The sequence below is a fragment of the Pteropus vampyrus genome, unplaced genomic scaffold (assembly GCF_000151845.1).
Source record: "Pteropus vampyrus isolate Shadow unplaced genomic scaffold, Pvam_2.0 Scaffold38, whole genome shotgun sequence".
Lineage (NCBI taxonomy): Eukaryota > Metazoa > Chordata > Mammalia > Chiroptera > Pteropodidae > Pteropus > Pteropus vampyrus.
Window position 1 is genome coordinate 1,203,742 of NW_011888819.1, and position 24,868 is coordinate 1,228,609.

General features: G+C 37.0%; 1 protein-coding gene across 2 annotated transcripts; it reads right to left on the reverse strand.

Annotated features, from left to right (window-relative positions):
• Positions 1-596: 596 nt before the first annotated feature.
• BACH1 (BTB domain and CNC homolog 1) lies at positions 597-22,212 on the reverse strand. Of its 2 annotated transcripts, none has more exons than XM_011358194.2 (5): positions 22,096-22,212; positions 19,105-19,398; positions 14,910-16,250; positions 13,096-13,302; positions 597-4,385 (listed from the first exon to the last, which is right to left on the reverse strand). In XM_011358194.2, exons 2-5 carry the CDS (start codon positions 19,336-19,338, stop codon positions 3,930-3,932), a joined length of 2,238 nt encoding a protein of 745 aa, XP_011356496.1. In that variant the 5' UTR covers positions 19,339-19,398; positions 22,096-22,212; the 3' UTR covers positions 597-3,929. The 2 variants fall into 2 exon arrangements, with proteins under 2 accessions (XP_011356496.1, XP_023385280.1); XM_023529512.1 differs by lacking the exon at positions 597-4,385 and adding an exon at positions 4,657-4,689.
• Between the last annotated feature and the right edge of the window lie 2,656 nt (positions 22,213-24,868).

Sequence of the window (24,868 nt, forward strand, 5' to 3'; positions counted from 1 at the left end):
TCTTCCACGTCATCTGGACTCCATCGTTGGTCTTGTGAAGGTTTCTCAACCTCAGCACAGTTGATATCCTGGGTGGATAATTTTGTTGTGAGCACTGGCCTGTGCACTGTAGGATGTTTGGCAGCCTTCGTGGCCTCTACCCGCTAGATGCCATATCCCATATCCCGCACCCGCAAATTGCCAAATATCTAGGACGCAAAATCGACCCCAAATTGAGAATCACTATTACTAGACCAGAGACCATGTTCTGTATCGCCAGCTGCTCAAAGGCAGATTACAAAGGCCTGGTTAGAAACTGAATGTAACATGGTAGCACTGATTCGGCAGGTTAAGTCTTTAGAAACTAGGGACTGATAGACACAGTATCCCCTTAAAAAGTCCCACGTCTCTATCTTAAGACTGAAATTTAGTACATAAGAAGCAAGGCTAAAATCTGTGCTTCCTTAAATATCTGAGTGCTGGGAATACTTTTTTTTCAGGGATGATAATCTAATAATAAAAATTCCCTCAAATGCCATAGTCATACTGATTACTGATCGAAAGATTAAGATTAGTAAATTCACACAAGAGGTGAGAAAATGGAATGTACAACTCTATTCAGTTAGAAGCAATTATAGGGAATTTTATTTAACTGTCAATTTGTCACCGACATCTAACATTTATAATTTTGCTACATTTTGATAAGCACATTAAGAAGAAAATGTAAATTAAATACTGTGAAAATTTACTTTTAATGAAACATAATTTTAATAAGATATGGATATATAAATTTAGTGGTTTTATTGCATTGTTAGAAATTATATTAAGAAAGATACAAAAAGAATCAATAGATGTTTATTTACAATTAATATTGCCATTTTGGGCTTTAAATTTTCATTTATCCAAAAGGTTTCAAAGAATAGTTTATTACATGCCTTGATAAAACACTTAAAATATTTACAAATTCAAAATAGATGTTTTATAACTGAAAAACGTTCACCTGAGAATTCACTATAACATTGCCATTTGTTTCATTATTTTTCCCAAGTTGTTAATGTGGTTGAGTGTCCACATGCAGCCTGTATCGTCTACTGCATCAAATATATTTAATCCCTTATTTAAAATTGGTTGAGTATTAAGCTACAGCAAATTATGTTATAAAATTTACAAAAGGAGAACCAAGATTTATATCCATATTTGCTTTGAATATAACCATTTAACAACAAATTACTTGCCACGGGTGCGGAATTCAAATAATGAAAATACTTTTAAGGTAATGTTATTTTACTGAGTTAGACATAACAGCTTTTTAAAAATCAAAAATTGAAACCAATTCAGAAAATAAGGAACAATGATCATGTAAATATGTAATTACAAACTGAAAACCTTTCCAAAATTCTGCATGAAGGAAAAGATATACACTGTATATACATAATCCTATCATTTGTCTTCGGCACCCTGAAAACAAAATCAATTTAAAACAAATTTCCTTAGAAAAAAACTTCTTTAGAAGTTAACTTTAAAATAGGCATAAATGTGTAATGCTATGCAATATACAGAAAATTTTCCCACCTTATGGCCAAATGTCAAAGATAAAAAACCTTTTTTATCTTTCTGTCCCTCTGTATTACAACTTGAAAGTCATGGAGGTATGAGGTAGTGTAGTTACTTGTATTATATGCTGGCTAGTAAAAGAAATGCTATATTTTACAAAATATTACAGTTGGCTAATGATCAGACTATCATTAAAATAAAGCCTTAATGCTAAACTGTTCATATGTAGAGAGAAATTTCAACCAAACGTCTTAAAAATCATATTTAAACTCTGGAGACAACATTGTTTTACCATGAAATAGGAAGCAAGCTTTCAAAGCAGTTATGTACAGTAGCAATTAAAGCAAAAGATCATTTGACATTTGCACAGACACGTACTGGTACAACAGACAGGTGAGTATATACTGAGGTAGGAAATCAAGGATTCCATTGGTTTGTAGAAGATTTTACATTTTGTAAACCAGGAACATTTTCATATTATATTTTGGACTTAAAATTTAATATTACAAATACCAAAGAGCTACATGGGATTATATATGTGTGTGTATATACATACTTACACACATAAGTCTTTTATAGTATGGGATGCGTTATCATAGAGTTAATATCATTCTCCCTGAAAAATTCGAGTGTATTTATAAAAGCCTTTAGAAAATAAACAAGCCTGACTAGTTTTCTCTTATAATAACTGAGTCAATAACAGAAATAACATATAAGCCACTGAAAATATACTAGGAATGTCTCTCCACAACCCCTCCGCCCAACAAAAAGGGTAACATTTGACAAATTACTCTGAAATATTAGATGTGGTCCCCATATACTCTCACAGCAAAGGTCTACTTGCTTCAGACTCATTCCTCCATAATGGATGGCTGTCTCCCACATTAGTTACACAGGCCCTCCGCTAGATTCAGGATGCGATCTATAGAAGTCTTTTCCTTAGGAGTCTGATCCTGATGAAATGAAGTACTTTCTAATCCAAACACTATAAATTACTCCTTTGTGCCCTTTAAAACTGAGTTCTGCAAGTGCTTCTGTGAAGAATATATGCAGTTTTTTTAATTGCTGAGAAGGTCAATATCGATAGCTTTCATTTGTAACACCAGACTGGCTAAGTAAGAACTACTACGAAACATTATGGGATAAGCACTCAGATTATAAAAACTATGTTGTAAAACAGAACTGAATAAATACAAAGATGGATTTTTAAATGCCCAAGTCAAAATGATTTGTGTGCCCTCATACACCAGATCTGGGGAGGGGAGCAAGATTAAATCTGGTTTCCAAATTCAAACCCACAGTGAAACAAGATGGTCTTATATCCTATGTCACATACCCGCACGGTTATTGTAGATACATTTTTAACTATAATAATGTTTTTTACGAGTAAACCATAGGATGAAAAACAACTGCCACTCCTAACAAAAGCAGGCAACTTTCTCTCCCTGTGACGTGTGGTTTTTGCAGGGGCGAGCTACGGTGGGAAGGCGAACAGCCTTGTATTTTGATAAGCTCTCCAAGATGCCAGGAAGGCTGAGACAACTGTGCCAACGTGCTCGCTCAAAAGAGACAAGACTGTCAAGGAATGGAAAGATCATGATGGACCCAGATACGGTAGAGACTAAAGAGAAAAAAAAAAAAGAAAACAGGGAACATGACACCTATCTGTTTATTCAACCAGAATTTCTAAAGTCGACAATGAGAAGGAGCAGAAACCTCTGCCTTAGGCCAACCGCCTGTCTGTCCTGCTTCCTACATATTTCCAATGTAGCCCAGGACTCACAGTGCAGGCCAACCAGTCCCTGGTTTTCGTAGGAGCTGAAGAGCAAAGCTCCAGGATTCAGGTAAGATGCTTTCTTTCTTTTTCACACTGCGGTTCTACACAAATATTCCCAGGAGTTGACACCCTACTTCTGAGTAGATCTAAACTCTATCAGCATTACTTGGAGAGAAATTTTCTTTTAAATAAACCAGAATATTGCAAAAGGTCAGATTATTAAACTTTTACAGGCTACTTCTTTAGTAGGAACTAGCTGCAGACATTTCAAGCTATTAAACTATTGTCTGATAGGCTGCATGTTTCATTCTCATATTTATTTTGGAAGAGGAGAAGAGTTAGTACTAATAGTTATTATTCTTTAAAACATAAGTTTTTAAAGGCTTACTACATTTTCACATGTGATTTTTTTTTTTCTGGTATCCAGGAGGCAAATCACCTCTGCATCTCTTGTGGAGTCAGGGAAAAGTCAGGGCTGACTTTGGAGGAATTCCCTTAACAGCCAACTACTGCGGGAACAAACAGTATTGTTCAGAGACAGATGGCGATGTTAGGTTTTCAAGACAAATGTCAAAACTTCAGTAGAAAATCAGATGGTTTCAAGGAAATGAATGCAAGTTTACTCATCAGTAGTACATTTATCTGTCATCTGCTGACAGAAATCTGAGATGCCTGCGCTCTGCCGACACTGTCCCGCAGGTCCAGCTTGTTCGGAAGCTGTGACAGTAGTCCGCCTTGACTCCGGCCCCTGCACGCAGCCCAACTCACGGCTCTTCACACTGGCACAGCGAGGGCTTTGCTCGCACATGGGTGGCACAGCCGGAGGCCCCTCAGGTAAACTCAAAACTGATGGTAACATGAGCGGACCCTCAGAAGTATTTTTTTCTTTTTCAGAAATTAAAAATGAAAGTGGGCAATCTGAGGCTGAGTACTTGGCGAGTATCTGGATTTGTTCTTGACTTAGAGCTGCTTCTTTACAGACTTGCTGGCAAAGTCCAGTTAGGTTCTGCTTTGTCTCGCCCAGAGTTGACAAAATGTGATCTCTTTCCTTCAACAAGCTCTCCTTTTCATTTTGCTGTGAAGGCAAGAAAGAAAATACAACTACTGTGTTTATGAACTCAATCGACATTTCTAAGGCGATCAAACATTAGTATCTACGGTACTTTCTTATTAAATAAAATCGCATGGAATTTTTCCTTTCAATTCAATTCAAAAATATATTAAATACCTCAAGTCCATAATCCCTCATGCAAAACTCTTAGGCTAGATGTATCTTGGGATTCAGAATTTTTCAGATTTTAGAAAGATAACAGAGATACACACCTAATTCCTCTAGCAGGGTTTGGAGCAGCACCCCACTATCAAACATCTCCATACTTGTAAAAACACATGAAAATATCAAATAATGCACAAAGTAGGGCAAAGACTCTGCATAGCCTAATGTCAGTTTGCATACCAGTCTTTTGGGGTTTTTTTTGTTTTTGTTTTTTTGGGTTTTTTTGCCAAAACAGTTTATGACAAACTTGTATGGTGTTCAGAGCTTTTTTGGATTCATGGACTGCAGATAAACAAAGACTGACTTGATATTTGAGATAGAATATAACCAAAAGAATACATCTGATGATAACTACTGCGACTCAAATCACTGCAAGTCTCTAATAATGATTAATATTTGTTGAGTATTTACTTTGTGTATTTGAAAACATTTAGCACAAGATTTGGCACAATCTCAATTGCGTTTCAAATACACAATTCACATAATGACTCCTGATTAAAGCAATATTAAACCCATTTTATAGATGGGACTCTGAGTTTAGCATGCCCAGACTCAGAAGGCTAGTGCATGAGTTAGTTACAAGTGTGAAGAATTTGGTGGGTGGGGGGCCAGGGGTATCTAATATTGTGAAAATACACAATACCTATAAAGTACTAAATTTTTATATTGTATTCTCCAATTTGTTTAGAATTTTACACAATAGTTCTGTTTTGAAAAATAAGTATAGGTCAATAATATATATCTATATGTTTATCTATAAATGAATAAATAAAACTAAGATCGATGTTCAACAAGTCCATTTTTTTCTTACAGAGAGTTTGTCAGCTGCAGCCTTCTAACAAAATGAGTCTGCAGGTGCCTAGAGGGTGAGAACAGCACCTAAGACTGCCTGTCCAGAGAAGAAACACATTTAATGCAATCAGCACCTACTTATCCTACAGATCCTAGGGAGAATACAAATATTTTTAACTTCTGTATCTTTAGATAAACGTTAGAATGATCTTAAATATTCTCACTACTCCTACTCTACCAAATTAAGGATGACATTACTATTCTCTTTAAGTATGTTCCATACAAGGTGGCTCACTTCTTTATAACTAAAACCAACAGGTAACACCCCTAAAACTCTACCATGATTATCTCCATAAATCAAGTGCTCCCATCTGTCCTCCACACTTTAAGCTAACTCCTACACAAACATGTTTCTAGGAAGTTGGTGACTTTTCCATTTCGGTCTATTTTAAAACACAAATTTACTTCAATAGCACTCAGATTAATAACTGATGGTTAAATAAATAAAAGTAATTCAAGTTCATCACTTCATATCATTATTAAAGACATCTTCCAAACATACGCACGACCAGTATCCTGCTACCTATTCCTACAATATATTTTAATTATCTTACAATGCAACTTTATAACCCATAAGTTTGAAGTGCTGTGACTTTAATCACAGATGTATAAAAAAAAAAATGAATAAAACTCATGTTCTAGTACTATTCTGCGTTTCTTCACAACATAACAAATTTACATCCCAATCCACATTTTCATTCAAATATAAGAAGTTTAAAAAAATCATTTAAAACATAACTCGCCCAATAAAGATAAAGAGTGTAAGAATTTGGCACCAAAAGAGCTATATGATGGTGTCAATTTATTTTAGGTTAAGGCATATTCACTACTAGAAAAGGTGACTAACAGTTCCCTACAGTGTAAAACCTCTGCACAGACAGCTCAGAGAAATATACAAATGGCCCTTAAAATTTGAATAAAATGCTAAATTTCACTCATAAGAGAGATAAAAATAAAAATTACCATGAGATACCAGTTCTCACCATCAGACTGAACAAAACCAAAAGCTGACAGCAAACTCTTTGCTGAGGTGTGGGCACAGACAGACATACAAATACTGTGGAGGGAAGGTAAAATGCTACAACCCATACCAAGTGGAATTTATTAAAATGTAACAAAATTACCTATGTATTTACCCTTAAACCTAATAATTCCAATTCTAGGAATCTATCCTAAAGATACAACTCAAACATCAAAAAACAATGTACACAGTTATTTACTGCAACATCCCAAATGTCCACCAGTGAGAAACTGTTTTGAATAAACTGCTACAGCCACAATTAGTATTTCAGAGCTCTAAGAAGAGAAACCACTTCTTAAATGAGAAGAGTAGAATACAGAATAGTGTACAAAGAGTACTTCTATGTAGCGAGAAAGGGTAATAATAATACACATGAAATATTAACCTGTTTTTAGAAAAGAAACACAAGGAAAAAAATCCAGAGACTAATAAAAATGGACACCTAGAGGAAATAGCTATCAATAGAATGTAGGGAGAGGATGAGATCAAGCTTTTGGAGTACAGCTTTTTTAAAATATAGTTTTAACTTCTGACATACAAATGTTTTATATATTCAAAAATGAAACGAATAAAAATGTGAAGAGTAAATCCTAGTAATAAATATAAACGGAAACTAATTTAACTGTATATCGAATTGCTAACATAGACAAAGAACTGTTTCAAATAACTTTTAAACTTTAAACTTCAGTACATGATGGTATACATATTTAAGGACAAAAAAGGCAAAGAAATCTTAAATTTTACTTCATCGGTTTATTGTTAATATTAATATTGGCATTACAATTTTGTGACTTACATATACTAGCATAAAGCAAATAATAAATATATTAATGTAATTGGGAGCCGAGATTTTCCCTATAACGGAAAGAGAAAAAATACAAACATAAAAAAGAAGCAAATACAAAAACTCTACTCTAAATTTTGGTTGGAAATGCCTTATAAAACTCATGATTTCTAATATGCTTTTTACTTTTATTGAAGCATCATGTACATACTGAATGCACTCATGATTTGATACATGCATACACACATGTGTGCGCACACACACGCACACACACTCTTTCTTACTTCCCAGCTGTTTACTGAAAGGTCCCAGAAGAAGCAACACTCCAGCAGCAAGCATGCTTTCTAAAGCCTAATATATCTGCTCAAAAAAAAACTCCAGAATTTTAGAAAAAGGGGTGATTCCAAATCTTGGGACAAGAGAGGTACAGGTGAGCCTATGACTTCTTGTTCTAGATGGCACAAAAGCACTAACGGCGTCATGTCCAAAGGTCATAGGAGTTGGCTTGATGGGGCTCTCCCCAGCCAAGTTTGAAAAAATGTCAACCTATTATGGACTCTAAGAAATTAGAAAAAAATTAACCCACGAGTCCATAGTGACACTAAAGGAGTGAGATGGGAAGGAGGGCAAGGAGTAGGGAAGAAAAGTTCTTTTTAAAGAGGAATACAAAGAAGTGTAAGTGGAATGACAGAATAAGGAAAATTACTATTTTGCAATTCCCACTGTAAAGGGTATTTTGCAATTCCCAGACACAAATCTGGCCAGAAAGAGACAGAGACCCACAGAAGGAAAGAGAAGACATATGTTGCAATTATATGTCTGTAACTACTGAATCTACATGAGATTGTTTATTGTATTATTCGTTTAACTTTTATGACAGCTTAAAATATTTAGAATTGGGGGCGAGGGGGAGATGAATCTCAAGAAAAAATAAAAACACATAAACCTGGCTCCCTATGAAATAAGCATTATTGGCAAGGATTATATCTCATTCATCTTTGATTTCCTGTACCCAGTACAACATTTAATATGTAATGGCCAGCAGATGTTCATAGAAAGGAGAGAGAACCACTTTTATTTAAAATACAACTACTAGTATTTATTGAGCCCTGAATATGTTCTGAGCAGTACAAAAAGCTTTCCATCCCTGATGGCATCTGATCCTTGCACCCATCCTAAGGGAGATACTATTCTTATCCCTATATTATCAAACAGGGATTGTGGGTATTAGAAGTAAAATAATGTCCCCAGCCACGAGTCTACCAAGTGGCCAGGCAGAATTTCCAGCTGCTTGACCCCAAAGCCTCCTCTATGTTCTAGTGCAGTAGGTTCTCAAAACTTAATGTGTATTATAAAGACTTACCCTGGAAACTTTTATAAAACATATATTCCCACGAGTCCAGGATGGGACTAAGGAATGTGTGTGTTGAGGGGGCACCCCCAGACAACTCTGATGACAATGGTACAAAGATCACATTCCAAGATATGCTGCTCAAGGGCATCACAGAGCAGCAGAGGCCAGGATTCAGAAGGGCACGTGGGTGTGTCTGGAGATGGCAGTGTGCATATGGGTAGAGCAGCCAGCACAATGTGACTAAAACAGGCTTACTTTTAATAAAATAATACAATCTTCAACACAAAATGCAGAACACTAAGGACGGATGAGGTCGCTTCACTGTACCATCACCATGGACAGAGACAATGAAACAAAATGATGTCTGAACACTGAGTTCAAGTGTTTTGTGAATATTCTGATTTCCGATCACTTATAAGCTGCTTTCAATCAATAGTTGATACCTTATTATAGAAATATATTTTAGTAATTTAACGTTTTTTAAATTAAAGAGCAAGGTTTTCTTCATTTCCGGTTTCCTTTGTTTGAAGCTTAAGTGGTATTAGAGACATATATATTTTCTAATTTATAAATTAATCTTCCAGAGAAGAATAAACATGGGCCTTGTAAAGAATCCTTTAAATTCTAAACACACAGAAGTTGAATGATTCTTGAACTTTGTTCAAGGCCTTATATTTGCATATTCAATCTTTATAGTGAAAGCAATGCTGAATTAATTAAAGCCTAACCTCTAACATACTATCAAATTCAAAATAAATGTTAAAAGTCATTACCACACCTTTCCTTTTCTTAAAAATCCTACTTTGACTGACAGAATTTCTTGTTGAAAAATACAACTCATTAATTTACTGAATATGAACATTTCCTTTTGGCTTTCCCAGCACATTAAGATTATAAAAGTGTCCTTTATATATGGTAAATATCTTCTCAATCTACCTTGAAGACATTTTAAAGTCGTTATTCTTATTGTAATCAAAACGTTTTTTTCATGTGCTGATCCATCCAGTCTATTATGCTATTACTCTTAGGACCAACTGCAAATGGTTTACAGCTAATAGCCAAAGACCAAGGTTTACTAAAATATGGGGCCTTTTGCCTGAATATTACCAGAGTAGGGCAATATATATTGTAAATTTATTTATATGTTAATCCAATCTACTATTGGCTATATAGAAATGGCTATTTATGAAACAAGTAATTTCTCTTAAATAGGTTTGCTAAAATCCCATCCAGACCATAAAGACTGGGAAATAGTGCTTGTCTATTGGCCATGCGCCCAAAAAGTGACATCTCAGAATTAAAAAACAGAACATCCATCATACTCCTCTATATTCCCAACTCTCTGTACTACTAAATACAAAGCTGTGATGGAAGTGTGGCTGTAAGTAATTGGTTCTTTTCCATAACGTCACCCAATAACCAGGATCTAAGTTCTAAGTAAACTTCTTAATGTAATAAATATCCCAAGCATCAAATTCTTTTACTTCTAGGAAAAGGACCAGCTTTCTTTTTCTTCTAAGCTATAAGTAGCTCACTTTCTGCTATGTTTCATCTGAGAGAGAGATCTGTAGCAGGACTGAAATTTATAATGTTCCCCTATACTTTGCAACTGGAGTTTGCTGTACAAATCACTAGAACTGATAGCAGTGTGAAGGACTCAGCAGAGAGTTCAAAGAAGCTAAAACACAAGGCAAGTCATTCTAATTTTTTTAAAAAATTCTAATATGTTTTATCTGAGGATATTTTGGAAGAGGAGAGACTGAGCTGAGGTCTGACTGGTACGCACCTGGGTGAACAGACCCATCAGGCTGTCCGCACTGCCAGCCCAGAGAGCTGGGCTCTTGGCAGCCATGCTGCTATTCGTCCCCGCTCTCTAGTCACAGAAGGGGACACCTGAGGCAAAACAGGCCAACCCAATGCTCTCCTCAAATGGGAATTTAGAACTGAATTTATAGGCATTACTCCATAGCCGTCTGGACTTAATTTATTGAACTGACTTAAAACTGTTGTTTGCCTCTGGACCACTCCCTGGAGGAAAGTAAAACTATTAGGAGCTGTGCTGCAGGCACACCAGCCGCACACACAAAGCCACCCTGTGGTGTGGAGGGCGAGCGAGTGCACAGAGCTGCGCTGAGAGAAGGTTTTCTGGGCTCCTGCCAGTTTTCCACTTTCTTGTTCTATGCTATTTATGAGGCCTGTATCAATTCTTTGGCTTCCATATTAGACACACTTATATCCTTACAGCAAATTCATTCATTCATCCAACCATCCATCCATCCATCCATCCATCCATCCATCCATCCATCCATCCAGATGCTTTCTGCTGCTTGCAGCCAAAGAGTCCGAATTAATACAATAGGTAAACAGGATATTGACTACTCTAATTTTTTTATTATTATTATTTCATAAAAACTGCCGGGAAACCACATATCCCTCTGAATTGGAAATTAACCAACAGTTACTCTACTGACCATATGAGAGGCAATTTAAGGGTGAGGTCCAAACCCAGAGTTCACAGTTTAGGTAGAGATATTAAGAAAGAAGCAGTTAAAGGAGAGAAAACTGAAAATTGATAAATAATAGTATTACAAGAATAATAATAATAAAAAAGGTAATATTTATTGAGTACTTACTATGTACCAGGAAGTTTCCTAAGTCTTTTAGATATATTAACTCATTTAATCTTCATAAATGAACATCCGCTCCATAGAGTAAGAACTAGTGTTATCCCATTTTACAGATGAGGAATTTGAGAAAAAGAGAAATTAAATAGCCTGCCCAAAGTTACAAAGTGCCACAGATGGGAGTCTGATTCAGAATTCCATACTTTTAACCACTGTCTCTCCCACCTGTCTCTCTGATGAAGCAAAGGCAGAGGAGACAGAAAGTCCAAAGAAAGTAGCAAGGCCCCCTTCGTCATAAATATTTGAAATTTAGTAAAAACATCAATTGTGCAGCAATCCAATGTCTGACCTCAATCGAAAAAATATAAATAAGACCTATAAGCCAGGAAATAAAATATTTCTAAAAGGTAATAGCTACTCTCCAAAATATCTGCTTAGTACCCATGTATAAAATAAAGTTACCGATGAACCCAATTTGATCAATGTGAAAGTTTTGTTTTGTTTTCCTTATTGTTTTTAGGAGAGAAAGAAAACTGGATAAATTCTATCTACAGTTATATATTATTTTTATCCAGTTTTCTTTCTCTCTTCTCATCAGCTGACAGAACTATAAGCAGCAGATCTAAGAACTCTAATAGTGTGATTTTACATAAATTTCGTATAGTTCTATATGACCCAACAGCCTAAAAAGCATCTCTGTATTACAGCAGAGAATAATAACAAAAGGTAAAATGCCAACTCTGTCTAAAGGCAAGTGTTTAATTCCAAGTTGGATAAGAAATACTAGTGCTTACAAGTGTGGACTAATACGCACCCCCAAAATACTGGGTAAATATTACTGAATTTGTAACTTTCCATCCTTGATCCTAACCACTTTAATCATTTAAAAATAGCACATAGATTTTTCTATATCTCTCATGCCTCTATTTGTAAAACATCTGGTTTCTCTTTCATCTTTTTATACAGCTATACTTCATCTTTTTTCTAGTTATACATTCCTCTTGTTGCATAATTAAAGTATATGCAAAATATATAAATAATACATTTTTAATTTTCCACTTTTTTGAAGGTACATAAAGGCATAGTTTTTTCTAAATTGTTCCTGTTTAATTGCTATTCATAGCTAGACTGTCCAGGCTTAAAAGTTTGCTACAATCACAATTTTAAACTCACCAATAATTAACAAGGACCCAAAACTGAATATTCCAGGAATGTTTTTACTTCTAGGTACTGTTTCCCTGCTGTCTCTAAGCACGTTTTTAGCTTTAGCTGGCCTGCACTCACAGTTGTTTTTTCATACACTGCTTCCTTCTACCAATCACTAGGGAAAACAGAGAAACGTGGGTGGAAATTAATCCGTATTTCAGTTAATATGTGTTTTGATGCTAGAATAGAAAGTAAGATTCAATAAAGTAAGCATTCTTCCCACTTAGTCCCATTAGATCTGAAAATTTTCCATTCATATCAGCATGTAAATTTTTTCCCTTAGAAGAAAGATCCAAGTTGGTTTGTTTTTGTGGTTTTTTTTGGTATAAACCTAAACAAGTTATTCAAGTCTACAGTTTATTTTAACTAATAACTGAACCATTAACTTTTATACACACTAAACTCAGTACAATTGAAGTGCTTTATAATTTCTTTAATCCTTACTCAGCTACTAAGAATTAGGTAGATAGTAAAATTATCCTTCATTTGTAAATCATTAAAAAATAAAAGCATCCAGAAATAATCTTTAATTTACATATTATTATTATATGATCATTAGAATCTGACTTAGGAAAAAAATTGAAATAGCTACTTCCTCTACACACACGCACACAAAAAGAACGAATGAATGTGGTTGAATTTAAATAGTAAGAAACTTGTATACTTACCAGTTTCTCGATTTCTGATTCAAGATTCTGTATACAGTCAAGCTTTCTCTTGCGACAGCGCTGTGCAGCAATTCTGTTTTTACTTCTTCTCCGAATATCATGGATACAATCCAGTTGTTCGGGAGTTAGTTTGTGCATTTTCAACAAGGATTGAAAATCATTTCGAGAGAGTGAAATTATTCGTTGTGCATTAAATGGCAGTTTTACCTAGAATGTGAAATAAACATTAGTAATTGTTGCTGCATTTTGTAATTACACTTAAACCCAGGATGAGGCAGATACACAACTTTGTTTTCCAGAGAACTTCGTTTAGACTTAAAAAAAAGACCTTTATTCTCAATTTCTATACAATCCCTTATAATAAAGACTGATAATTTGAGATTTCTAGTTCTCTTTTAAAGAGGGTTCAGAAGACAAATAAATTGAGAAGCGGGTATTTTATCAGCAAATCAAACACAGTAATACAAGTATTAATGTATTTAATATGAAAAAACAGATTTTACTAGGGCATGTTAATACCCCACAGATATCTTTATGCCTCTTTCTAAAGTGTTTTTAACCAAACCGAAAAAAAAAAAAAAAAATCCATGTTATTCCTTGATTTATATTACTGTGTGGCTCTGATTTAATACTGGTATAATTACACTAGTATTTCTAGAGGACTTCAAAAATTTTATTTTTCTGTCAGGAAATGGTAGTTTCACCTAACTCATTTCAAAAGCTACACATTTCACTTACCAATGTAGAAATAATTGGAAAAACTTTATAAATATTTTAAATTCATTTTCAACATATATAAATTTGGAAAAAGATTTTTTTTAAATGACTAAACTTGGGACAATTTATATTAATGATCAAAAATGCAAATAAAACACTGGTCAGTTTCTTTGGCAACCTAGTTTGTTATAAAAATTAAAATGTTTTAAAATTTCTTAAATATTTTATTTTTAACATTCTTTCCATAGTTTCAAACAATGGATTTATAAATGTCATACAGAAATCTATAGTTGTAACTCATGCACGCATATTACTTCTTAAAGCTCCTTCCAAAGCTAAGGAGAAAAAAAACTCTTATACTCTGTCAAACCTGTGTCATCCAACAAGTGTAAAACCAAAGAAAATGATAAAGAACTCACAAGCCCTTATTATTACTAGAATCACAGTAATGTTTTTACAAAAAAAAAAAAAAAACAGCTATCGAATACAAACATTTGTACACAAAGTACACGGATCGAGCTTAGTATGATTAATATCATCCCAATTACATGTAACACATGCTAAATTATTAAGATATTCATTAAATTAATAGATGAAAGGGCTAAAGAAAAATAAGAAAAAAATAATGGCTATGAAAACCTAACGTAAAGAAAATTCTGCATTTAAAGCCACATTCCTGCAACTAGTCACTGCTAAGTCACTACCAAGTGAGTAGTCCTAGGTCTAGAGATCCTTGTGAAAATGAAAAGGACTGAATATATGCTACATTTTCCCAGGAATTACCATGTAATGATTACAGAATCATTTTTCCTCTTCCTCCTGGGGTATGGCATTTGCTATAAACAGTTAAACAGCCAATGTGTGAATCCACGCCATGGTTAACATAAACGAACCTGCTTGAAATATATGAACACGGACGTTCCTAACTTCATCACACTTCTGGAATGGGTCACATGGTTTTACAACTGTGTATGGGTTTCCTCCTCCCTCCCTGAGCCTGCTCATTTCCTTACTGGTGCAAATGGAGCTGACACAGAGCAAATCCCCATTAACGGTGGTAAAGCAATGACTTAACGACACACTCACGTTCCTCTCACCTCACATTCTTGTTCTCTGGCTGAACACGGTTCACTGTCTCCTTCGGTATCCGTCTCAGAGTCATCCCCCAAGCTAATCACACAAGCATAGGGACAAGGTTCCTGCTGGGGTTCTGAAACATAATCATCGTTTCCAATTTCCAAACTGCTTGAACAGGCTTCGGTACTCAGAGTGCTTATGAAAGGGCAGTTGACAGAACTCAATGTTGCAAAAGTCCTCTGACCCGGTTCTGGGCTTTCGCTAATCCTGATACCTAACCAGGGACACTCGGACCGTTTCTGTGAATAGATTTGTTCCGAACCATCTTTGGCCACGGCAGGTGACAACTGCATTTGGCAAGGAGAGTCCGTGCTGCAAATGTCACTCCAGAAGCCTTTTGCTAGGTGCTCTGCCACTTCTCGTTCCACACTACTCCGATCACTACAGGCAAGGTTACTATCTTCTCTGGGGCCAGGGTCAGATTTCAAATGTAAATCTTGACTTTCACCAAATGTTTTCTCTTCTCCGATATCTGGACCTGACAAAGGCTTTTCTGTTAACCCTGCTGTGTTTTGCATACCAGCAAAATTCAAGTCACCATACTGGTCGTAAGTGTGTATAAGAGACAGAGAGTAGAGCCCAGGAGGGTCTGTAGAAGAATTATGGGGGAAAGGAGTCACTTCTGCTTTTTCTGATGGGCACTGAGAAGCAAGATCTTTCTTGGCTTCTTCATGTTCCACTGCTAATTTACTGTCCTCACATTTTAAAACCACCTGCAAATCTGCACAGTCCTGGCTTCCTCCCAGACATTCATTTTCGGATGTCTCATTTGGGTGAACAGAAGTGTGAACGTCTTTGACACCAGATTCCACAGTACGAACTCTGTCAGTTCCAAATGCTTTTTGAAATTTTCGGTATTTGGGGCATAAAGATGGCAAAGCCAGAGCAGCATCCTTCTCTAAGCACATGGACTCACATGTCTGACTAGCACTGTCTTGTAGAGGAGGTGATATTTTTGCATTTCCTTGATACCCACGGAGTTTACACTGAGGAGTCTGAACATTTTTATTTTCCAAAAATTTCTCCACTTCATCAATTTCTAAATCCCTCTGGTCCAAAAGTGAAAATTTAAGGTCTGTATTCTGACAGTGTGATGGGAAGCATTTTTTTCTTGGGCATTCTTGCTGGTCTGCGGTGGAGTCCAAAAACTTAAATTTGAGAAACTGAAAGCAGGATTCTTCGATATCATGCACACCTAAAAATTCCACACACTTGCACACTTCATCCACGTTGTCTTTATTTAAAAACAGTTTGGCAGTGTAGGCAAACTGAATTAAAGGTTCGAATCCTTTAACTGTCACCTGTTAATATACAAAAGAAAAACAAATGCATCACTTCAAAGCTGTCCAGTAGATAAATGTAAGAGAAGTAGAAGGGGAATAGAGATGAATAACTTATTTGTGGTAATTATAAAATCGGCATTTGAAATGGGTAGAAAAAAATCTTCTGAGAAATATAAAGCTAAGGGAGTCCGGAAAAGCATGTTTATCGCACACTATTCGTTGGGACCACATCTCTCTTACTGACACACGGATCATGGTTTACTCACATGAGGTAAATGAAGACATAAACATTATCACAATTTTTTCACATTACCTGAAATAACCTATGAAAGAAAGTAGGATGGACACAACTTGCAACACACACATAGTCAAGTGCCAGGTGTCTGTTGTCAGCCTAGCTCCATGAGACCACTATATTTCAAACTGCTAACAACTACAAAAGTTAACATTTTAAGGATAAAATACATCTAAAGTACTTAAAGTAGTCTTGATTGATGGTAAATGCACAGTAAATGGTAACTGTTACCTTTCTCTCATGCTCAAAATTTTCTTATAAAATATTTAAAGATTTAGATTTAAAAAGTGATCAAAGTGAAATTCTAAAAATCATGCCTAGCACTGTTTCGGCAAAGGTTCGTAAATTCAGAAAACTTTAAGCAGAAACTTGCACATTTACAATGAACCTACCTGCCTCTGCAAAGTGAGGGCAAATGGAACCTACTGAAGTGCAGAGAAAGCCTTGTTCTGCCTTAAAAATACAAAATTAATTTTAAAACACTAAGTTCCTGTAAGAGTGATGAAGATATAGTTTTTGTGATCTTCTTAAAAACATTCTAAGCTGTGAATACTTAACTAGCTTTTAAATGGGTTAAAATAAAAAATAGTGACAACACCAAATACTGGTGAAGATGCAGAGAAAATGGGTCCATCATACATTGCCAATAGAAATGTAAAATGGTACAGCCACTTTGAAAAACAGTTTGGTAGTTTCTTAAAAAACTAAACATGCAACTACCATAGGTCCCAGCAATTACAATCTTGTTCTTTATCCCAGAGAAATAAAAACTTATGTTCATACAAAAACCCGTACACAAATATTTATAGCAACTTTATCTGTAATAACCAAAAACTGGAATTAGCCTGATTTCCTTCAATAGGTGAAGAATTTAATAAATACTGGTACATTCATACTATAGAATACTGCTTGGCAATAAAAAGGACCAAACTACTGACATACACAACCTAGATGAATCTTAAGGGAAATAAGGTCAGCGTCAATGGAAAAAAGCCAATCTCAAAAGGTCACATACTGTATGATTACAACTATACAACATTTTTGAAACGACAAAACTTTAGAAAAGGAGCAAAGATTAGTGGTTGCCAGGGTCTAAGTTAGAGATGGAGGGTGGGAAGGAAGTGGGTGTGGTTACAAAAAAACAACTATTCAGTACCTTGACGTGGTGGGGCATACGTGGACCCACACGGAAGATGAAACTGTATAGAACTTCACATACATACACACAACTTAGCACAAGTTAAACCAGGGAAAAGTGAGTAAGACGGTGTATTGTATTAACTTCAGTATCCTGATTGTGATATTATACTATAACTTTGCAAAATATTACAACTGTAAGAAGCTGGGCAAAGTGTGCAAGAGATCTCTCTGCATTGTTTGTGAATGTATAATGATCTCAGTAAGATTTTAATTAAAAAATAAGTTAAAATAATCAAAGAAAGGCTTTTAAGACAGTGAGTTAGCTGTATGATATTTTTAATGTCACTATGATGAAACACTTTAAATATGTGAAAACATAAAATTTACACTCAAATTAGAATGAATGCATACATACATACATACATGCATGCATGCATACACCTTTCCTCCCAAACTCATGAATAAAACTTTCCTCTACTTGGAAAATTTCATTACGTAATTTGAAAATATAGACCATATGAAGAAGTATGCGACCACTATGACATGCACAGCTACATTTTAGAAACAATGGCTGACCTATAGTTGGCCTTCTGTGTCATTTTCTTGGTTTTGCATTACTTGCTCCAACCTCTGCCATAGAACCTACAACCTGTAGGTTCTCCCCAAACGGCAGATACGATTTCATGGAAGTATGCATGGCTAACGTAGCCTCAGTACCTGTCACAGGGCAGCCCACACGAGCCTACCGTACACAAAAGTTCTACATACTTTCTCCAAATTCCTGTTAACAGATTCTAATTTGTGTTCCAGTGTCACAGGGCTCAAGGTTCGTCTAGCTGTAGTTACTAACTAACTAAAGCAAGCTGTTCTAATAAGGGTTAGTTTAGGTGTTTGAGCTCCAAACCAGGCTGGTGGAATAAGATGTGTAAAAACGGGGCTCTATAAATAAATTGTCTTTTTTCTGCCGATGTGCAGACACGATCTCAAGAAAGAAGACAGAGGAGAGGAGAACACTTATGGAGCATCGACTCTCCATGAGGGCACGTCTCAGAAAAGTGGATGATCTATCCGATGGTTTACAAGCGAAACCCAGCCACAGTTTCCCATGACAGGAAAAAGGCCAAAGGGAGAGAATGGCAGGTAGGGTGACCTCTCTGAGCGGCTCTTGAAATGTCGTAACAAACAGTGGGTCAAGTTATTTAACCGCTCAATAAATATTTTTAACTAACACCCAAAATAATTAATTTTACATGTAAAATGTCATAATTTTATGAAAAAAGGTAAAGAAATGCGTTGTTGCAGAACCTGGGAACTGCTCCTGAGCCTCAATGACAAGCAGACTGTTTTATTTTTAAATTAATAAACTGTAAGAGATTTAATCAAGTTAAATTAAATTAAAATCAGGGCGATTTCCAGAGGCATGTGCTCATCACTCACCTCTTCTGGGAGAGTAATGTTAAGCTCCTCATCAGCCTGGTCTAAGATTCTCGAGTGGAAGTAGCTGCTGCATGCCGCCAGCACAGACCGGTGGGCGCGGAATGGCTGGCCCTCCACGAGGACCGTGACATCGCACAGCACGTCCTTCTTCCGCTGGTCGTCGAGGCTGAGCAGCACATTGGTGCTGTGCACAGAAGATTCATAGGCAAAAACCGCGTTCTCACTCAGAGACATTCTGCATAACAAATGGTGCTGGGAAGTTCAGTGAAAGCATGCTTCTAATTGCCATCAAACCTGCAAAGAACCATGCGAGATTGCATTTACTTAAGATCTTGTTTAAAATGATTTTTAAAATGACAGTGTCAAATATAAATTCAAACACTCATCACTAAAACAAAAATTGAAAGAACTGTTAGCGAACTTAGAAGCATTTTCTTCAACATACCTCATTTAAAAGCGGGTCTCGATATCAGTTTTTCTAACTATTTTAGGAAAAAGATTCTCAGAGTAGGGGAGGAAAGAAGTTTTTGAACCAAGGATTACGTGGCTCTCTGAAAGTGAGATGTTTTTCATCTTGAAAACACCTGCAATGAGCAAACATGGGCCAAGAAATTTCTGGGTGTCACCCCATTCCTGTTGCTTTAAGACATTAATGGGTGTGTGGGGGGGGGGCGGTCATCGGAGATTACAGTTTGGGACGGGACCAAACAGTGGAACAAGCACATGGTGGTCCATCAATTCTCCATGCCCCATAGCCTGACATCTCACAGCTGGTGGGAGGTCTTGGCGCTTCAGAACAAGGGACGCGTTCTACGAAAGGTAAATTTCCTCCAACACAAAGAAGAAAATGACTTCTATAAGAAAAGACTGACATGTGTCAGGCCGAGTCTTAGAAATGAGTCTTTTTCTATAACAAGTCTTACAAAGTACAGGCAACAAGCACAACTACTTCATCATTAAGAACATGGGTTATCACGCAAAAAAAACTCTTGGTTTTCTCAAAACGTTAAAACTAAGAGAAAGTTATCAAAGATGTATATTTTTTTAAATACGACCCTATGGTAGCCTCCAAACATTTTTTGATCATATACACACTACTTGCAGGGGGGAAAAAAAAAAAGTGTAGCTCCAATATATGCACGTTCGTCTATATATTTCAGATATGCACTACGTATGTCTTAAAACACCAGAGGCTGAAAGTAAGAGGTGACAAGTTCTAATATTTCCTTCCAGATCTCAACGGCCTATGTGAGCACCTCCAAGCTTAGTGCACCCCACTTAGACACAGTGACCATGTTGATGGAAGCTGACGAGCTCACAGGTATAGTGCCTGTGTCATTTACTTTTGTTCTTCTGACATCTTACTCACTGCCTGAAGCATAAAGGTCCTCAAATCTTCAGTGACTGAATAAATAAATGTTACTGTTTTCAGATTTACTATATTCCAAACAAAATGAAAGGAGAAATAAGGACTACTGAAAATTTCAGACAGACAAGGCCCATATCATGGGTGAATGCCACCTCAAAGACAAGCTGTTTTAGTCACAAACACATGAAAGACATAAATTCCATTCTATTTGGGTGTTTATTTTTAAAGTGTTCAATAGAGCTGAAATGCTAAGTTCATCGTAAGCCGTCAATAAAAACTGAATCTCTCACACGGTTAAACTCTGCCCCGTCATTTACCGATTCAGCATGCCACATGAAATCATGGCAACTTCAAAATGATGTCCTAGAACTAACTCAATTTCTAGGGTATGAACAGAAGCAAAAGTAGGTAATTCCCTTTAACAACTGGTCTTAACATTTCAGTTATCAATGCAAGGAATTAGTGTTAAGAATAGTAAGGAAGAACCATCATTCAAAGAAATTACGTACCTTGTGTGTGGGGTACCCCACAGACCACTGCCCTCCACTTTCTCTAAGACTGTCACCACCACCAGCCAAGCAGGACTCAGCAGGTGACCACTTGCCTTACTATGTCCCTGCTCCCAAGTCCCCAACCTCCTTATTCTTTCCTGGCATCTGCCCTGCAAACGCTTAAAACTACACTAATCTTACTTTTACATCTTCTTATTCTGCTGAACACAGCACAGCCAGGAAAAACTATCAAAACATGCAGACTGGTGTCATTATAAATTAATAGTACAGTCTCCAAGTCTCAGCACTATTTATCAATTATTTGGTATGTCCCTGTCTCTCATTCACAACAGCCTTCCAAGTCGCCGCCTTCCTCCCCAGTAAGCATCTCTCCCAGTAGACCACCATAACTGGGACCCAATCTCAGAGAGCGCGCCCCTCCTACCACCTCCACAGGTTCCTCTCTTTTTGAAACAATCCACTAATGTTTGCTCTTGATCTCACACCATCCTTGTTTCTCTGAAATCTAATGCTTTTCTCAACACTCACTCTTACTTCTGTACAGCTTCTCTGTCTATGCTGGCTCCTTCCCACCGTCTTTGTTCATAAACGTTTCAGTCTCTCCAGAAACTGTCCTAAAAATACCGACTACTAACCACAAATACTCACTGAACTCTGAATTCTGAGTTCTCACCTACTCCTCGCACTAACCCTACGACACGGGTGCTCTTATATCATCCCAACTTTACAGATGAGGAAATTGGGGCTCAGTAAGAAGCGTCAAAAAACCAGTCAGACAGGATTCGTACCAAACACCATGACACCATGTTCTGTTTCCAGTTAGTATCTGCTGAGTGCATAGTATGGAGACAGCGCAGCAATGAGGGGAGCCGGTTATCATGCAAAGGTCATACGTGAGAGTAAGGACAGGGCCTCACAGATAGCCAGGAACAAATGAACTGGACCTGCACTTCAGAAAGAGGGCTGCCGACCCTTCAACACTGGAATCTAAAGGTTCTTTGGACTCCAAGGGGACTACAGCAAAAACAATTCCCATACGTTCGCTCTAGAGCCACTGTTCACCCACGTGTGCCTGTGTCGCCTGCTGCCTCCAGCTGGCTCACTACTCACCTCAATTTCCAGACAGAGAATTTATTCTTGGCTCGACCCACCCGTTTAGGCCATCTGGGTGACAAATCACCTCCTAAGTCCACAGCAGCTTACAGATTTGCTGTAAGATACAGATTTAGATGATAAGCAAACCCCAAGTACATCGGCCGCAGCTGAGAGAAGCTAGAGAATCAGGTAGTATGAGAGCCACCAGGAGGATCCCTCTAAAAAAAGGCTGAGCACAGGCACCCCATGACTGATCCTGCTCCCAGCGGAAACCAGAGACTCATCCAAGAAAGCGCCCCACATTCGGAGCCTCTATCCAATCTCTGATCGATCCCTGGTACCTCTGCCTCTTCGCACTGAAACCCAGTTCTGTCCACACGCACTGTCACAATTCTAGTCCAAGATACCACTGGCTCTTGCAGAGATAAACGTTTACTTTTTGCAATGGCTTACCCATGTACGATATGGTTATATAAAATAAAATAAAATCTCGCCCATGTACGATACAGTTATATAAAATAAAAAATGAAACAAACTTTCACATGTCAATGTTTTATCTGTTCTAGTACAAAGTACTCCAATTTCTACTGTTCTATTAAAAAAAAAAATTTCCAGTGTGATCCACTCAATTTCAAGAACCACTAATAGACCATCACCTCACCCACTGAAAGCACAAGCCAAGTGGCTAACAGCACTGGTCTAGAATCATACACTGCCTGGGTTCAAACACCAGCTCTGACACTTACTAACTGCATGAGCCTGGACAAGCTGCTGATCCTTCCTGCCTTTGCTGGGAATTGGGATTACAACAGCATCCTCATGTGAGGTTCACATGAGACAGTGAGGGTAAAGGGCTTAGCATATTATCTAGCCCATAGCACACAGATAAATATCAGCTGCTACTAATAACAACAAAGTTTCATTTCCCTTAAGCCCTCTTGATCCCCTCTAATTGATTCTCCCATGTTAAAGTGGTTTCTCCTTTGCCTAAATTTTATGATCTCTTCCAAAATCCTTATGATCAATTCTAAATTCTTAGCATGTCCTCCAGATCTATGTGTCCAGGTTTTCTATTAAACCAGCTTTACCTCAAGACTTTGTCTCCCCTCTCGTGCTATTTTCCAGCCTCGCCATCATACCTTCCTGCCCCACAGACACCAAAATCCTTCCGACCTCTGGGCCTTTACACATGCTGTGTCCACTCCCTGGACTTCTCCTGCTCTTCAGCTATCTAACTCCTGACCTTTTAGGTCTCAAATTAAATGTCAAAACCTTATTGCCTAACTTATTTTCTGCCCTCAAGCATATAACAAAGTATCTGGTCCATTGCAGGTACTTGCTTCTGAACGAATGACTTGGCCATTTTTAGTACAAATCCAAAACCTAGATCATCTACATTTTCTTCCAAACACAGCACAGTCAGCTAGCTATTCTAATACATATGGGAACAATAATGCCACCGAGGCAAGCTCTTGGAGAAAAGTTCCTGGACAGCTCGGCAAGAGCCCTGAGGAGTGAATGGGAGTCCTAGCTCATCCCTCTGGGAGCTCAAAATATACCCGCAAGTCAAATGACCAAAGAGCAAAGCTTAGTTTAGCCACTACGGGCATAGATACTACAAATGACGAACGAATGAAGCCACTTCGACCCTGGCCTCAATGGCATGGGGCACTACAGAAAGTTCATCTGAAAATCCATTTTCCTAATTCTGCAAACCATCCAAGTGGTCAATAACCCATTTGTACCCAGTAATGACTAAGTTAGGTATGACACACATCCTTCTAACATCTGTCATTTTCCAACATTTCTCAAACCTAAAAAGATTTAACATCTCCAAGGAACCTTCCGGATCTAAAATCCTGTTAATTGATTAACATCGAATTTAGATTCCTATGTTATACCTGAATTTTTCTATGTTCTTGGAAATATGCACTATTGCTAAAATTCAAAATAAAGGTTTGCTGACCTTAGCAAATTGCTGACTCACTCAGTAATGCTGATAAAGGGTGAACATGCATTTTAAAGCTTCCTGCACCTCGATTTGGAAATAACTTGTGCTTTCTGGTCAACATACACAATTTAAGTTTTAATACATTACCACTTGATGTTTTTGCCTTCAAAATCATAAAGAAAATGAAACGAGAATCTGTGGCTTTATCATGTTAATGAATTTAAGGATAATTTACTTTAAAACAAATTTGTAAAAATCTAAGGTATATATCTGATCATGCAGCCAGGTCTGCGGCGCTTCATAGCAGAAATTCAGACAATGTCGTGTCTGGGGATGAAATTCCACATGTCCAAAAAGCTAGGATCTTACTGACCTCAAGTCTCACCGGATTTTGTTGTTTTTTAATTCTCAATGTAGAAGGGCACACGAAATCATCTAACACCAAAGATTCATTTAAAAGAAAGACTATCATCCAAACATGTTTGACGGTCACCGAACAATGACAAATGTTCTTGCGACAAGTGATATCCGTGCCAAGCAACAGAGGAGGTGCCGTGAAAACACAAATAACATTCTCTACATTCAAGAATAACAAAACTAGAGATGTTCAAAGTAAAAACGACACCTCACAGTGAGAGAGACAATGATGGTTATAATCAATTTGCACAGGAACGTGGACATTTCTAAAGATAGTTGCAGTAAGTCTTCAAATAAAAACTACTTTCTGATCAATTCCCACTTAACCATAATATTCGATTAAAGAGAACAATGATTCCCCAAATAGTTCTTTTCCCCAGGGTTTACGGCGGAGGGCGGGGGACAGGGCATAAGTGATTA